The 17141-nt window shown below is 46.9% G+C and overlaps 1 protein-coding gene across 2 annotated transcripts in view; it reads right to left on the bottom strand.

Moving 5' to 3' along the window:
* SLC5A11 (solute carrier family 5 member 11) overlaps positions 1 to 17141 on the bottom strand; it is a 672168-nt gene that overhangs the window by 207921 nt on the left and 447106 nt on the right. For both annotated transcript variants that reach the window (XM_069647357.1, XM_069647356.1), the window contains exons 12-13: positions 13442 to 13592; positions 3904 to 4072 (exon numbers count right to left, since the gene is read on the bottom strand). In XM_069647357.1, the coding sequence (XP_069503458.1) occupies positions 3904 to 4072; positions 13442 to 13592 (320 nt within the window). The remainder of the gene's footprint in view (positions 1 to 3903; positions 4073 to 13441; positions 13593 to 17141) is intronic.

Below are 17141 nucleotides of genomic sequence, written 5' to 3'. Positions count from 1 at the left end.
CAGGGAGGATTGGAATTGGCTAGGAGGTGGAAGGGTATAACGAGGGAGAGAAGAATGTAGGCAGTAACAGCAGGAAGGTTCCAATGGACTGGGTCGACTATAGGCAGGACCAAACAGTGGAAGACGGAAAGCAAGGGGATCAGAGCAGTAGCATACTGTTGGAGGGGGAGAAGCAGGAAGGTCCATAGAAGAACATGCCTCTCTCTCTGGTCACCACAAGACTCCTCCTACTAACCTAGTGCTGGCTTGTCTTTGTGCTAGATGGTGTTGGGGTTCAGTACCCCAGAGATCCTGCACCTAGTCAGTCATCAGAACCATCAACCTCCCAACACATGGAGACTTGTCCACTAGAGTAGAGGGAACCTTATGAGATGGAAAGGACATGACAAGGAATTTTGAGGGAACACAAGGCTGGGAAGGCTGGGAAGGCTCAGGAACGCCAGAGGGCCCGGGAAAGGACACTGTTGGACACCCAGCATTGGAGTGCACCTATTGTGAACTGAGGAGAACCATTCCAACACTTTAACTTTGAGTTTAAGACCCCGTTTAGTTTCCCTTGACCCTTTGCATAATCATATACCAAATAAAACCATTGAATTGTATCTATCTGAGGTCTTAGTATCTTTTTTGGTCCCAGACGCTGCCGCTACATGTCAGACCGTAAAAAGATGGAGGCATTGTGTTATCTCTAAAGTATTTATCATCATGCATACCCTTTCTTTAGTGCCAGTTTGTCCCACTTCTATCTCACATTGGAGTGAGTATTGCACTGTCTTTGCCACTGAAATGACCTCCTCCAAAGACAGGCCTTTGTGCATCAAGAGTCCTTCTTGCACCTTAGCATTGTGACAGTCCAGTGCAAGCTGATCCCTGATTATTTGGGCAACTTATGCACTGAATGTGCACATGCTGTATAGTTCCATGAGCATAGCAACAACATTTTCCATTGATTCAGAAAAGAAAACTAAAACCAGGTATAAAACAGTGTTTAGCCGCACTCCATGTAAGCCATGGATTCTTTGTATTTGTCATAAAAATTCGATCCATCATCTTGTGCCTCATGCGCTATCCAGAAAATTCACGACTACGGCACACTATTTGCTTGCCACAAACTCGTAGCCATCAATGGCCTCCAGGAAAGTGGTAAAAGCATATGTCCATTGCTGCTGTAGGCCAGGTGGCACACCAATGCTTCACGGAAAAATATTAGATGAATGAATGCCCTGCATGGCAGAACACAACATGGATCTCTTCACTGATGTAATGATTTCATGATGACCGGAGCAAACACTGTCCCTGCCTGTGAGAGAGTGCAGGTGCGAAGTGTGTGCTGCGTAGACAACATGCACAAGGTTGTAGCCACTATGGTATTTATAAAAATATCACAGGACACACTTTTGGATATGAACAAATGAGTAATTCTTAACATTGGAATGTCTTCCTCTTTATCTATTATGGTAAGCAGTTTCCATCATAGCACTTGCTGTATTCTGCGCCAATTGATCTTGTCTGCAATTGTCCTATTTCTCTCACATCACACTGAGTTGCTGGGAACGTCATTTAGGTGCATGGCAGCAGCAGGGAAGGAGGGTGCACAAGGTGGGTTGAAGATGCCACAATTATTTCTCTGATGGTTCCAGCCTTAGCGTCTCCTCTGTCCCGTCTTGTCTTGTCTTCTCTTCTACAGTCCTAGTCTACCACACCATATCCTCTATTCCCCCTAGCACATGTGAGATTGCTTCCTCCTGGTTTATGGGCTATGATTTGCAGATCACGTGGAGGCCACATGATGTAAAATACAAAGAGACCCAGGAATTGTGTCACATGACATTTTATTATTTTAATGAAGTAAGGCTAGTTGACCAGCTTTGTCCTTAGTCTCCACTTTGATTGTATTATGTTATGTTAAAGGTTCTTATATCATTCACTGTTGCCAAGGTGGGGGCGGTGGGTAAATTAGTAAGATTGAGCGGAAGAAAAGAGGGAAGTAAGTTAATAGGATTGAGCGGGAGAAAAAAGCAAGAGAGCTGTGATGTGCTGTGGGCGTTTCAGTTCGGTTGACACCGTTCATTGTGCGTAGGTGTGTTTTTTTGGTTGGTAGATGCCATGTGCTGTTGGGCGAGGCTATGGTTGGTTTGTTTCGTTGTGGTGTAGTGAAGTGCATGCAGTTTGTTGTGCTGTAGAGGTATGGTTTTGTTTAGTTCAGAGTTTGAGAAGTGTGTGCTGAACGTTGAGTTTTTAGCAGGGTTTGTTAGCGGCAGTACCCTTTCCTACTACCACTGTTCTGACTAAATGTGGTCCATGTCCCTTCCCCCATTGTACATTCTGGTATGCTGCAATTACCACCTCTATGGTGTGTGCAGAAGTGTGGGTTTTTAGAAGTGTTGTTTAGTGGCAGTACCTTTTCTACCCCTCATTTTTAGACTAAGTGGCGCCCATATCCCTTTTCCTTTGGTATATTTTGGTGTGCAGCAATCACCACCCCCACGCATTCCTCCAGGGGGGATATGTTGCTTGTGCCCTGTGGTCCGTCCATCCCGAGATCGGTAACACCTCTCTCTCCCCTGTTTCCATCAGTGGTCCAATTAAGTTGGGCCCATCTCCCTCCCTGTTTCCCCTTTTTACCCATTGTGGGGAAAGGTATAACCCAGGTCTCAAAAACATGCAGAAAGGTCTAAATTTGGGACACCCGAGCAACGGAAAAACATGCACAGATTTGGAGACCTGATCAATGGGAGAAAATGTCCACATTTGAGACACCAGAGCAATGGGAGAAAACACCCACGCTTGAGACACCCCAGCAGTGGGAGAAAATGCTCAAATTTGAGATACCTGAGCAGTGGGAGAAAACGCCTATATTTGGGATACCTTAGCAGTGGGCGAAAAAGCCTAAATTTGAGATTCAACAATACACGCAGAACCGCCTACATTTCGGATACCTGAGCCGTGGGAGAAAACACTCAAATTGGAGATACCTGAGCAGTAGGAGAAAACGCCTAAATTTGAGATTACAACATTGCATGCAGAACACCCAAATGTGTGGCATCTGAGCAATGGAAGAAATCGCCTACATTTGAGATTCAACAGTACATGCAGAAACACCTACATTTGGGCTACCTGAGCAGTGTGAGAAAACGCCTACATTTAGGAATCAACAGTACAAAGCTGGAACACCTCCATTTGGGAAACATGATTGGAAACTAATTACTAGCTGACTAACAAGGGTGTGCTATGTTATGTCGGATAATGAGAGTCCTATGGCTTTAACGGAATACTGTAATTGCTGTAGTACCTACCCAAACCACACTTACCTGATCAGTCGCTGTTGGTTGACTACGGGAGGCTCCTCAGGTGAACACGGCAAACACGGACTGGATCTGCTTCTTCGGGGCCCTCAGCCGACAGGCTGCCTGGGCAGGGGCTGCCCTATCCAAGGCCTGAAATGGGCTGTCCAAGTCACATGGCAGCCCACAGAACAATGGTGTGCACATAAGGAGGGAGGAGGGACAACAGGAAGCCACAACAACGGAGTAAAACAAAGACAAAACTAACAGAAAATAGAGTGGCAAAAACGAAAAGGCAGTCACCTCTCTGGAATCTGGCATATTCCAACTTCATTTGAAAGGACCTTTCGCAAATGTACACAGAAACCACCAATGAAAAAGGTTTGTGCAAGTATAAAGCAAACTAACGGTGAAACATTCCACAAACAGCTAATGCATCAGTGTTGCTTTTCTCAGCAAAGATCAATTAATAGGCAAATAAAACAGTTTTGTAACAGCTTTTGACAGAAAATCTTTATATTTTTTCCATTATAAACGCTCATGTTAAAAGAGCTGCAAACTTTCTAGCCACACATACAAATCCAATACATATGCTGAATGTTCAGAGTGTGTGACTGACCTTTTCATTTGCACGCTTCCAAAAACAGCCAGCTATGAAGACAATGGCCACAGGTGGTTGTAGATAGGAGCTGATGGATTGTATGTAAATAAACAGCTGTCCACCTTGACTGGCCTGCACCAGGGGAATCCAAAGAATAGACACGACAACCAATACTAGCACAAAGACCCTGTACGTGACAAAGGAGGCAAAGGGCAGAAATTAGAAGATTGAGCTAGAATGCACCAGGATAGAGTCAAGTGTGTCAACATAGGGCCAGACAGTTAGTGGCTAGAGCCAGATCGAATGCCAACACAGATGTTGAAGTATTTCAAACAGAATCAGTAAAAGCAGATACGAGGGCACAAAAGCTGAGAGAAAGGAACCTTCGCAGAGTAATAAAGAATTTGAGACGGAATCCAAAGAGACAAGACAGTCAATAAGAAGTGGACTCAGAGTCAGAACAAATCCAAGACAAAATCTGAAGAAGTTGATGTACATTATCATAAATGGTGATGAAAAGAACTCTCAGACAAGCACAGGTGCGATTTTACCAGGTTACTCTGCACTCAGAGGGAAAGGAAGAAAGTATCTAACATAAAATTGGATAGGACCATTCTTCCTTGGTCTGCAAGACTCCCCACCCAAAATGAACTGTCCACCCTAGTGTCCTCCTTGATGAGCAGTAGGGGCTATTGTCCTGGGTCAACGCTGGTCGATTACTCACTAGTGGTTAGGAGAAGGTCTACAAGATGGAGATGCAACTCCAAAGGGATACACCTAAGCAAAATATTGGAGGAAAGGAGGGTTAATGTACATTTTGTGAAAGGGCCTAGTCTGATCCTTACTCTATCATCAAACTTTTTGGCCTCTGCCCATGACAGTGCTCTTCTAATCACTCCCAGTCATAGGGTTTTTAGAGTTTCCCGGCAATCTTCTTCACAATGACATCGCCTTTGTCGCGGTCCTAGTTATGTCCTTATTATTTTATCTCGGATGGTGGCCTCAGCACTCCTACCAGGGTCTGTGCTAGAGCTCACAGCTAGCTATCTGCTTTAGGATTTGTAGTGGGTGTCTCCTCCCAATCTCTGTTCTCAGGAGGCCTCTCACCTAGCCTGTCCTTTCAGCTTGGCTGCTCCTAAGATCAGCCCCCACTGGCTTAGCTAGCTTCCTATCTCACAGCCTGATCTTGGCGACCTTTTTGGTATAGTTCTGCTCTCCTGTTCTGTGTCCCTAGCTCTCCTGGTTTTGTGTCCCTAGCTCTCCTTACACTAAATTCTCAGAAATGTTGTGCTCTCAGCCACCAAGTCAAAGCATGTGTGCCTCATGTTATGCCATGTGGAGAGAGTGATAACAATAGTGAGAACTCCAATTTGTGGGTCTGTTTCTCCATTAGCTTCATGCATTGTGATTTGCCCCAACTTAATGGTTTTATCTGTTCTCCATTATTGTGGTTAGTGTTCGTGGTTCTCTGCAGGTGTTGCGCATCTTCGGTGAATGAGTATCAGCCTGTATCTCGGCCCCTGCAGCCTGAAGTTACAAATACTGAGGATGCTATTTTTGTATAGTATTGACCTGGTGGCTAGCAGACACGAAGATCCATCTTCCCCCGCAGTCTTGTCACTTTCCTTTCTGCCAACTTCACTGCGTGCAGTGTAAACGCTTGCTGCTTATGATGTGGTGTATGTTCTATGGTCTCTATTTTTCTCCAGCCCGAGGATTCAGGCCAGAGCCACCGCACCCAGAATGCTGTGATCTCTAATTCGCACCCCGGAAAGGCAGATTGACCAATCACAATCCCCCTTTCCCAGGCGTGATTCACGGCATGCCAATATAAATGGCTGCAATAAAAATAGAAAAGTGACTAGGCCCCTTTTCCGATGATGGCAGCCATTTTGGAACCTTTTTTCCATGGGCGCCGTCCTCCGAAAAGGGACGTTGTCCCTTTTCTATCTGAATGGCCACTGCAATTTTTTGGGACTTCTTTTCCATTCCAACGGGAGATGTTCTTGCGCTGAGCACATCTCTTGTCGGAAAGAAAAAAAATGAAAACTATTCGCACCATGGGAAATCCTAGGGTGCAAATAGCTTTCATGGGATTTAACGTCCCGCACCCCGAGCTGAGACCCTTGCTTCGCTTGGGCCTACAAAGCTTGGGCTGGCGGCCCGTTAAATCCCATGTCTGCCCCGCCGCCAGGCCGTGAAAGCTACATTCCCATTCCTTGCCTGGACCTATAGCCGAGCACCACACAATGTGTAAAGTCACTCACTAGTGTTGTGTAGGGAAAACACTGATTTCTCGCTTGTGGCAGAGTGCTGTCCTCTGGTACTAGGGATGCAGCCTTGCTCTCTGCACTCAACAAGTAGATTTTCCCATGACTGACTTGGAGGTCACTACTTTAGGTACTAATTGTACCCGTGACTCTGGTTGTGGGCATACCCATGCTGGCACCAGAATTGCCATCTGGCGTGCTCTCAATTCCTTTTTTCTCCATTATTTTGTACTCTCCCCGTAAGGTATTAACGACGGAGTCCAATCAGTTTGAAAAAGGAGCTCCCAAACATGTGTCCGGTTCTAAGGTTGCTGCAGTGTAGGCTCTGCTGAAGGCCTTCCAGCCATGAGTTCAGCAGAACCCGGCCTCTGCTACTGCTGGACCCTAGATTACAAGACCTAGAGGTGTTCTCTCCTCCAGTCACAGGTGGGTTGGATGAGATACACAGGATTGGCATGAGTATGAGCTAACATAGAAATAATGCAAAATTGTCAGAGTCCGGCAATCATAGGATAGAGACAGTAAGAACATAAAAAGGTCAGAAGAGCTTGAAAAATCTAGACTATCCAAGGTGGAGCCAATTATTATGTGGCCTACAGGTAAAAGGAACAGGGACACAGTCGGAAGGATTTGAATAGGGTCAAAGATAGTTATATTAACACTTTAATGAGCTAATACAGATTCAGATGTAACACAGAAAAGGGCCTTACATTCTTTCTGAGGAAGGTGGGTTAAATGCATTAGGAAAATGAGACAGAAGCTGGGGATTTTAAAATGGTCAATTGAGCTGTCATATAGTCTGATGGGGCTGAAGAGTAGGAGCCAAGAGAGTTTGAAGGATCCCAGCGTTAAATCTGAGATACTTTTAGGGAGCTGAGATAGAGAGAGATGAAGGTGGCAGAAATGGATGATTCTGAAACAAAGAGTGGGGAATCTAAGGCAAATCTAGACAGAGCTAAGAATCTATTGTCTGAACAATCTATGAGCCAGAAAGAGTTAGGATAAATAAGAGGAATGGGGCAGAATCAAGGAGATATTTACCAAGTCCAGAGGTTGATTAGACACAGTGGTAAGGATTTCAGATAGAATTAAAAGGAAGGTAGACAACTTGAACGGTTGTGGCAGTAGTCAGGGTGAGCTGTGTGTTAACAAGGTACATTTTCAGAAGAAAACAGGTCACTTTTGAGTTGCAAAGAGCCCAGATTGAGTCAAAAGAAGGAGAAGCCTCATGGTGAATTAAATGGAGTTACCAGAAGGAATCAGGATTTGCTTAGATGAAAATTGGGGAAAAAGTAGTGAGGCATCAGAATGAGTTGAGCTGAGCAACTAGAAAGAGCCACAGTGAAACAATACTAAATTGTGATGAATAGCAAATTGTGCAATTGTAGTAAATGAAAGTCAGCAAGGCAAAGCAAGTGTGTTGCGTAAATAGGACCTTGTTAGTAATAGATGACCATAAAAGAGCAAAATAAGTAAAAGAATTATATAAAATAATTCTGAAAAAAAATAAAACAAATCCCATCAGTCCAGGTTTACTTTTTTTTTAAAGGATGAATTCCATATAGCTATTTGACTTATTAATATGTAGGGATGAGGAAAGAGCAAGTTCCTTCATAAGCACATGAAACATGCTGCACTCTACCTTAGCAATGAGAAACATATTGTAGAATGTAGTAATAGCCTTGAAATATTTTTTCAAGCATAAATATTTCCGTCTCTAGGCTTCTAGAGTGTGCTGTCTGTTCTTAGTATCCTATTGTGATGGCTTTAAGCAGCCCCCGGGACCCCTGTGGTAAGGCCTTGCCCCCTTTATTTAACTACATGCGCGACGGCTGAATGTTGCCGTCGCGCCACCTGATATTATCACATTCCTTCTTTTTTATGACAACAATTAAACACAGCTTTTCAGAAGTAACCATTGTCAACATGACAGACTTGTACATAGTAACATACCAAACAGTGGTAGGCCCAACGTGGACAATAATGGGGGACTCAGTCATTTCAGATCTGGTCGCCCATTATGTTGTCTTTGAATCGCAATGGGCATCGACGGCTCTCTCTACGGAGGTATCTCTCTCCAGCCACTGTCTGCCCAGCCTCTCCTTCTGCCTCACCTGGTGTAAGTTCTATGTCTCCTGCACCCTCTTCAGGAGGTTGCTGCATGCTAGCGGTCCTGGTCGGAGAAACTTCCACCCGTCGATCTCTCAGCTTCTCTCCCCCTCCCACCTTCCGAAAAAAACTGGAGTTCCTAGTCACAGTTCCTTTTTTGGTCAGCGGCAGTCACCACTGAGACCTTCACCTGGACAACTCCCATGGGAGAGGGTTCATAGTTGAGGGACAGCTTCCCTACAGGAGGATGGTTTCGTACGAGGACTGTGTCACCCACCTCAATGTCCAGTTGTTTCAGGTGTCATGGAATGTTTTCACACTCATTGTGAGCACTTTGTAGCAAATACCTTATCCATTACTTGTATAATCTGCTCACAAGAGGTGGACTCTACCAGCTCTACCTCTGGGTACCTGGACCACTGGTCAATCATCACAATGAAATACATATCTCTTCCAGTAGATCCAAAGTCCACGTGTACAGTGTCCTATGGATCGTCACTCCTGAGCATAGATTAAATTCTTGACTCTCGGCTGACTGGGGCGGTTGCTTGGCACTAGACACATTTGCCCACATGTCCATCTACTTTTGCTTCCAGACCAGGGAACTAGATCTTGGGCTGCAGTCTTGCTTTGATTTTTGCTGTTCCCTGATGGTCGCAGTGTGCCAACTCCAGCACCCTTTCCACCAGTGCCTGCGGAATCACTATCTGCCGGCCCCATAGCAGTAATCCATCACCCGTCGCACCCGATAGCACATGTCGGACTCGCCACAGTTGTTCCAGAACCAGTTGCATCTCACGGTTTCTGCGAGCTGTATTGGACATTACCGATCTCCACTCGCCACTAACCATGGCCTCCTGGATTACTCGAAAACACTCATCCACTTTCAAGGACTCTGCCACTACTTCGAGGGTAAGGGCAACAGGCTTTGCTGCTTCTACCACCAGACAAACCTGCTCTTCAATGTCTACCAGTGATGTATCCTCTTGTTCTCTGCTGCACTTGGGGTGCTGCGATAAGTAGTGCGCAGGATTGTGGGCTCCCGGTCTGTAGGTCAGTACAACTCCATACTCCATTAGGGCCAGCATCCACCACTCAATCTTGGGGGGTGGGTTAGACGACGACCCAACCATGATAGGGAATATCGGCTTGTGATCAGTTATCACTGTGATGGGTTTTCCCAGTATGTATGTGCAAAAATGCCGGCATCCCCACAATAAAGCCAGAGCCTCTCTCTCTATCTGTGAGCATCATTGTTGCATGCTGGTGAGTGCCTTGTTGGCATATGCGATCAGCTTCATTTGCCCCTGGGCATGTGGCTGTGAGAGTACTGCTCCTAGTGTGACCGGACCGGCGTCAACGATAATTTCTGATTCTTTCCCCGGGTTAAAGAACGCCATTGTTTCATCCCCTGTGAGAGTTTTTTTGATGGTCTCAAAGGCTCTCTGTTCTTTTCCAGACCACACCCAGGCCGTGTCTTTCCTGTTCAACGTCCGGAGAGGTTCTGAAAGGGTCGCCAAATTAGGTATGAACCTCCCGCAGTAGGTCACCATTCTTAAAAAGCTTCTCACCTCCTACACGTTCTCTGGTGGTTTTGCCTCCTGGATGTCTCTGACTTTTTGCGGTTCTGGGGAAAATCCTTTGGTGTGAAAGACAAACTTAAAGAACTCAATATTGTCTTTTAGGAATTCACACTTTTCTCGGTGCAGAGTCAGCCTTAGATACTGAATTCTTTCCAGCTCTTTCTCAAGGTGAATCTTATTTTCAGTTTCTGACGTGGCGCAGACCAAGATATCATCGCTCAGGTTTATCACTCCTTCCGGGCTAGCCAAAGCCCCCGGATGACGTTTTGAAAAACTTCGCCCATCGAGGAGACTCCAAAGCTAAGGTGTTTATACTGGTACAACCCGTGATGGGTCGTGAATGTCATGATGTAGGGTGAGTTGATGTTACCCAGACCGCAGGTCTAGTTTTGAAATTACTCTCACCCCTTGCAATTCTCCCACCACGTCATCTAGTTTATGCATTATATGCCTCTCACGCTTGATAGCGAGTTTGGGCAGTCTCATATCTACGCAGATACGGACAGATCCGGGTTGCTTTGGTTTAACAGCCACGACAATGGGGGACACCAATGGGGTTGGGCCTTCCACTCTTTCTATGATGTCCCTATTTACCAGGTTTTGTAGTTCTTTTTCCACCTGTTGTCTCAGGTGAAGTGGTATTCGCCGATGTTTTAATGCCGTTGGTCGCACAGCCTCATCAATGAGTAGTTTAATGGTTTCTCCCTTGAGTTTTCCAACACCTTGAAATACTGTGGAAAACCTCTCTAGACTCCAGAGTTTCATTGTGTCTTCGGCGTATTATTTGAGGGCAAAATGTACAATGCCCAGGGCCTTCGCTGCTGCGTAGCTTAGCAGGGAGTGCATACTAATGTCTGTGACAAAGAATTTCGCGTTGATTTCTTTATCTTCATGGGCCACTTTGGTCACAAACGCACCTCGGAGTGGTTAAGTCCCCCCAAACGAGAATATTTTGGCAGATGGTATTGATAGTGTTGGGGGCCCTGGGAGTGCCTCATAGAGCTGTGTCACCGGCACTCACAAAGATGCACCTGTGTCCACAAGCACAGGTGTCATTGTTCCACATGCAGCCACCGTGCACATAGGTTGTCTCCTCCTCTTTTTGAGAGAGGCGATTCTCGAGATAAAAAATAACTCTTCCTCTTCTTCTGTCAGCTCCAGACTTGGTATCTCATGTTCAACAACTGTTTTTTTTTTCACTGCGGCCTGTCGATGGGCATTCTACTCAGCCCTTTGGGAATGGTGACTGGAGCGGGGGCTCTGCACATTCTCGCAAAATGTCCTGCTGCTCCACAGCATCCACACACTCTCCCCTTCGCCGGGCATTCCCCTGTGTTTGGGAGGCTGTACCCACATTTGGGGCACGGCTGCAGCGTCTCAGGCTTTCTTAGGGGCCATCTAGCTCTCGATGGGCCAGTGTTTGGCAGTTGCCCAATCGCACATGCATCCTCCACTTTTAGCGACTTCATTGCAGCGTCCATTTTGGTGGTGTGGCTGTCCGCCAGTTCATTAGACCTCCCCATCTCTAAAATGCAAGCCAACATCAGTCCGGGCTCATGGAGGACCTGGCGGCATAGTTTCCCTGAGCTGCATCCCTGTATCAGCTGGTTTCGTACAATACTGTCCTCATTCTCCCAACTGCATGTGCTTGCCAGGTGACGAAGCCTACTGTAGAATTGATCGAGGGATTCCTCCTCCCTCTGTTTCGCACTACACATGAAAAACCTCTCGAAGTCCTGGTTTGCCAGTGGCATAAAGTGTTCTTTGAGGCAGTCCTTAGCAGCCTTGTAGGAGTCATTGGCAGGAACGAGGGACTTGAATATTTATCGACCTCAGACCCAGCTGTGTATATGATGGGTGCTACTTTGGCTTCGTCGTCTGTCTAACCAGTTGCGTTAAAGTACATGTCAAGCTTCTCGATCCAGAGGAGCCACTTTGGCACCAGCTTTGAGGGATTACCTGAGGTGTCGCATTCAGCCGTCGGGGCCAGTGTACCTTGTTGGCAGGGTGTTCTTCTAGGTTGTTGGGCTCCTGCAGCATTTTGGTCGGCATCTCCTGCTTCACTCATGGCGGCAGATTGCACAGGCACCTTCCACGAGGGTGAATGCCGCAATCCGCTTCCTCAGGCGCACTGCCGTGGTGGCAAAAACAGCACAGGCACCCTCTCTAGGGTCATGGTACGCACTTGTATACGCACTCCTTGGATATGGTGTTTCAGTCCCTGTCAACCACCTCAGGATGGTATATGAGGTCCTCAGGCTAGCCACCTGTGTTGTACGATGGAGCAAGCAGAGAAGATTTTGTCTTCTAGAGAGAAGTGCAAATTGAGAAGTTAAAAATAATGTTTTTGAAGAAAAAGGGCCCCTCTGGCAAAGTTGTGGCCCCTGTGGCCTTCCAGTTAAGCTTTAGCTCCAAAAATTGCCCTCACGGTGCACAAGCACTCCACACGTGGAGCCACTACTGTGGGGGTTCCAAAATGGTTCCAAAATGGCGGTGGTTTTATTCCCCGCGAGGATTAATGCCTCCGACAGGCATCGGAAATCATTGCCAAAGCAAAATAATTCAACGGAATGTTATCCCCCTGCCCAGCTGCATCCTCGTCGCCACTGTGATGGTGTAAGCAGCCACCGTAACCCCTTTGGTAAGGCCTTGCCCCCAGTACCTTCAATGAGACACACAGACACAAGACTTCTCTCTTCGGGCTCCTGCCAAACACTGGCGAGCTGCAGGAACGTCCCCTTTATTTAACTACACGTGTGACGGCTGCACTTTGCCGTTGCGCCATGTGATACTATCACACCTATCTCGGCTAGCAGATGGATGTAAATATTACACAAATATAAATAATGCAGACGTTTCAAGATGCAGATAATACAGGATTATGGATAGAGGGGATGGTTAGGGAGTGAAGCGGGAGGGGGCTTGTACAGGAGTGTAAAATTAAAGCAGCAGAAATAGCTTGAGAATCTCATATTCCTCTAAGGAAAGAAGCTAATATCTTTTTTTTAAGAATTTAAGTCTAAGGGCCTCATTACGAGTCCGGTGGTAGACTTGCCGGTAAAATCGGCATGCTGCCGCCGGACTCGTGCACTTTCCCGGCGCCTGGCTTCACGGAAACACTGGGGGATTATGACCCCGGTGTTCCTGGAAGTCAGGCGCCGGAAAAATGTAAATCCCCATTCCCATTTGAGTCCCATAGTACTCAATGGGAATGGGGATGAGGGAAGCACCGGCACCGTTAGCAACGGTGCCGGTGCTTCCCGGAAAGTCTGTGAGCGGGTGCCGTTCCGTCCACCAGGTCTGACCTGGCGGGAGGGATTGCACCCTGTGTGCTGGTTCGGTAATCGGCTTAATGGCTTACCGGCACTGTTGTTACTGGACCGGCACACTTGTAACAAGGCCCTTAGATTTTCACTTGGGGTTTTCAAAGATCTTGGTTCTGTTCAAGTAATTGACTTAGGAATCGAGACTGAATGGTGGCCAGACGTGAATCATTGAGAATATGAAGAAACAAACGATTTGTTTATGTGGGACAAATCACACAAAAGTAAAAAAAGAGCAGTACTGTGAACCTGAAAATGCAATTTCATTCACCTGCCAACAATCATGAGCTCCCATTCAGTTGAGCGTGGTCGGAAGTAGCGCCACAGGTCCATGGTGAAGATGGTGCTCGCACTATTAAAGATGGAAGTCAGAGAGGACATGAGTGCTGCAATCATAACTGACATCATAAGGCCCCGCAACCCTAGAAGCAAATGGGTGTGAGTAGTTAGATACATATACAGTGCCTCTGCTTCCCACTGTAGAGTTTTCTGTCCATTCTACTAAACAAGCTTTTTTTTTAGTGCATGTGTTTACACGTCTACACATTTCTTTGAATGTTAATGAAAAACCATCCGGTGTCATAGACAGCAACGTTTCTGCAACAAGACTCAATCACTGGGCCTTATGTGGACTCTGGTGTAAGAGAAACAGGCCAGGAGGACCCATTCTACACATCCTTACATTTTACTTCGGCAGCACTCATAAGGTGTGCCTGGAAACAATAAACTCATGGCCAGGTGCTGTGAATATATTTTACTTATGCAGCCGTTACCAATTTTGACCAGCAGTTGTAACTTACAGAGTAGCACACATGGCTCACTCCGCAACAGTTTGCTAATACTGTCAAACAATTGCCACTGTAAGTGAAGTGCTTAGCTTTTCCACTCCTTACTGCTGTGTTATATTGGCAGCATTTTTAGGATGGGCCTTCGAGTGTCATAGTACTTGACCTTTCTCCTGCGGCATCAGTAAGCAGTACTCGCCTTAACTAAGCTCACACCTGGGATCTTCTTACACTGTACTTTCCATACGGGATTTGTCTACACTGCATGTGACCCCCTACATGATCCCACTTCAAAATACATGTCATAGACATAATTTGTCCATAGATAGCCAATCCAATATGGTCACTGTTATTCATTTATTACAGCACTCCAGTCCTCACAGAAATAAACGTCAGTCTGCTTTCCATTCTCATGGTTTTGGAAAGGGGGAACCTCCCAAGGGTAAACATTAGACATGATCTGTACTTGCAGCAGACACCAAACAACCAGAAGACACATTCTGTACCGTCGACAGACGTAGACCCTACCTTGCCTCAAGCCCAGGGACCATATATCTCCAGCCCTGAAATCTCTCCATTGGCTCCAGGTGGCTGCAAGGATCAAGACCCTTTGCATCTTCCACAAGGCTTTCTGGTGCCGGGGACCGCACTACATTCAACTCTCTCTTCCTAAACACATTCCTTCTCGAGCCCTTCACTCTGCCACCTCCAACTCCTTGAGGGTCAGACGCTTCACCAGGCAGAGAGTGGGGGATATATCTCTCTCCTCTGCAGGTGCCTCCCTCTGGAATGGCCTCCCTGCCCCTCTCAAACTTGAGCCGGACCACTTAAAGTTCTGGAAGCAACTCAAAACCTTTCTTTTCGCTTCTGCTTTCTCTCTCTCCCCTGTTGACCGAACTGTCTGCTATGCTGACTGGCTGCCTGACTACCCTCTGAGTGTTTCTGGTACCAGGCTCCCCATGATCAGTAGCCCCTGCACTGCCTCTGGGCGGACTCCGCATTTAGGGGCTGTATCTGGAACCCTACAGTCTCTTGCCTCCCTGCACTTACTAAGAGCTGGCTACTCTGGCTGCACTTACTCAGAGCATTGTTGCCCTGATTGCACTTCCCCCTCCACTCCCCTTGGCACTCCGCCCCCGCACTTTACATTTCGCACTTGCACAATCTAAATGACACAAGCCCTAGTAAGATCATTTGTTTTGTCCTCCCTCGGTCTTCCCTCCCTTGTCTAGTCGCGCCTAGAAACACTTGCGTACAGGCACCTTATAAATGACCCTCTCTATCCCCCCCACTGCTGCAGCAGTGGCCACCAACCCTTGAAGAACAGCTGGAGCAATCTTTCCTCCAAGGTATGCCACTAGGCTTACTACCGGCATCTTGAGCATTTTTAAATCAGAAGTGCATTGTACTGGAACATCGCCACACCGCCGCCGAAATTAAGGAAAATGCGCATCTCGTTGTGAGAAGCCGTCCCTGCGAGTATCAGGCATCCTCAGCTACCGTATTAGGTATTTCTCCATTGCTTACCACGAGGCTTAGCCACTCCAAAATGGCCGCCTGTGATTTTGACTACCCTCTGCAAGCCTAATTTCCTCAAGCTGCCAGGAGCACGACGTGATTGGCCCTCACCCTGCATTTGTAAGCCTATCACATTGCCGGCAGGCGAGCGCCGGCCCACCAGCAAAGGCACACCTCTAAGGCTACGACCCTGTCGTGAGCCTGTCAGGAGCCGGAGGAGCCGTTTGCCCGTGGTTCTCCCGACATCTGTATCCAGCTCCAAGATTCAATGGGTAAGCCCCCCCATTACTGTACTGTGCATATTTCCTGCCCTATATATTGGCTACCTATCCTGTGTACCATGCGCAAGGCCTGCCCTCCTGATCCCTACCCCATATCTCCTACTGGCACTGGCCCCACGAGTGCACCGGCATCGTGCTCTGCTTTACACACGAGCATCCAACCCACGGACTTAAACTGTCACCTAATCCCCATTCCCATATGCACCGCCTATAGCCTCCACGCATTGCTCCCCTGCACCGACTGGATCCACAAAAGGGCTACTCATCCTACTCTTTTGCCCGACTACGCGATCATCACCTTCACCAGATTGTGCCTTAACAACACTGCCCAACTGCCATGTCTGTTACATGCCACTAACCAGTAACTGTTACTGCTTGTACTTGACCATGCTATTAACTATGCCTTTTATAATGTTAACTACTCTGCCCCAGTTGCCTATGATTGGCTGTGCTGTTATAACTCTAGGGAAGACACCTCACACAGTAGTTACACTGATTTAACATGCCGCCAGCTATGTTGTAACCAGCCCCTCGGCAAGAGCTATCCAATGCACCCTAGTCATATTGCATCTAGCCTATTGTAAATTGACTATTGCTGGCACCTTATGTACCATCCAACACTTATGCGGCGCTCATTATCCTGTGCCACACATGCCCTGCTATTTGATTGTAGCGTCTAATACTTACATGTACTGCCATTTGATTCTTGCATTTTGCACCTAGCTGCTCCACCATATGATTGTTGCATTTTGCACCTAGCTGCTCCGCCATATGATTCTTGCATTTTGTACCTAGCTACTCCGCCATATGATTGTTGCATTTTGCACCTAGCTACTCCGCCATATGATTGTTGCATTTTGCACCTAGCTGCTCTGCCATATGATTTTAGCATTTTGCACCTAGCTACTACGCCATATGATTGTTGCATTTTGCACCTAGCTGCTCCCCCATATGTTTGCTGCATTTTGCACGTAGCTGCTCTGCCATATGTTTGCTGCATTTTGCACATAGCTGCTCCGCCATATTATTGTTGCATTTTGCACCTAGCTGCTCCGCCGTATGATTGTTGCATTTTGCACCTAGCTGCTCCGCCATATGATTGTTGCATTTTGCACCTAGCTGTTCCGCCGTATGTTTGCTGCATTTTGCACCTAGCTGCTCCGCCATATTATTGTTGCATTTTGCACCTAGCTACTCCGCCATATGATTGTTGCATTTTGCACCTAGCTGCTCTGCCATATGATTGTTGCATTTTGCACCTAGCTGCTCCGCCATATGATTGTTGCATTTTGCACCTAGCTGCTCCACCATATGTTTGCTCCATTTTGCACCTAGCTGCTCCGCCATATGATTGTTGCATTTTGCACCTAGCTTCTCCACCATATGA

Source organism: Ambystoma mexicanum, chromosome 2q (assembly GCF_040938575.1).
Source record: "Ambystoma mexicanum isolate Mex_15411 chromosome 2q, UKY_AmexF1_1, whole genome shotgun sequence".
NCBI lineage: Eukaryota > Metazoa > Chordata > Amphibia > Caudata > Ambystomatidae > Ambystoma > Ambystoma mexicanum.
This window is presented reverse-complemented; position numbering and strand designations above follow the sequence as displayed.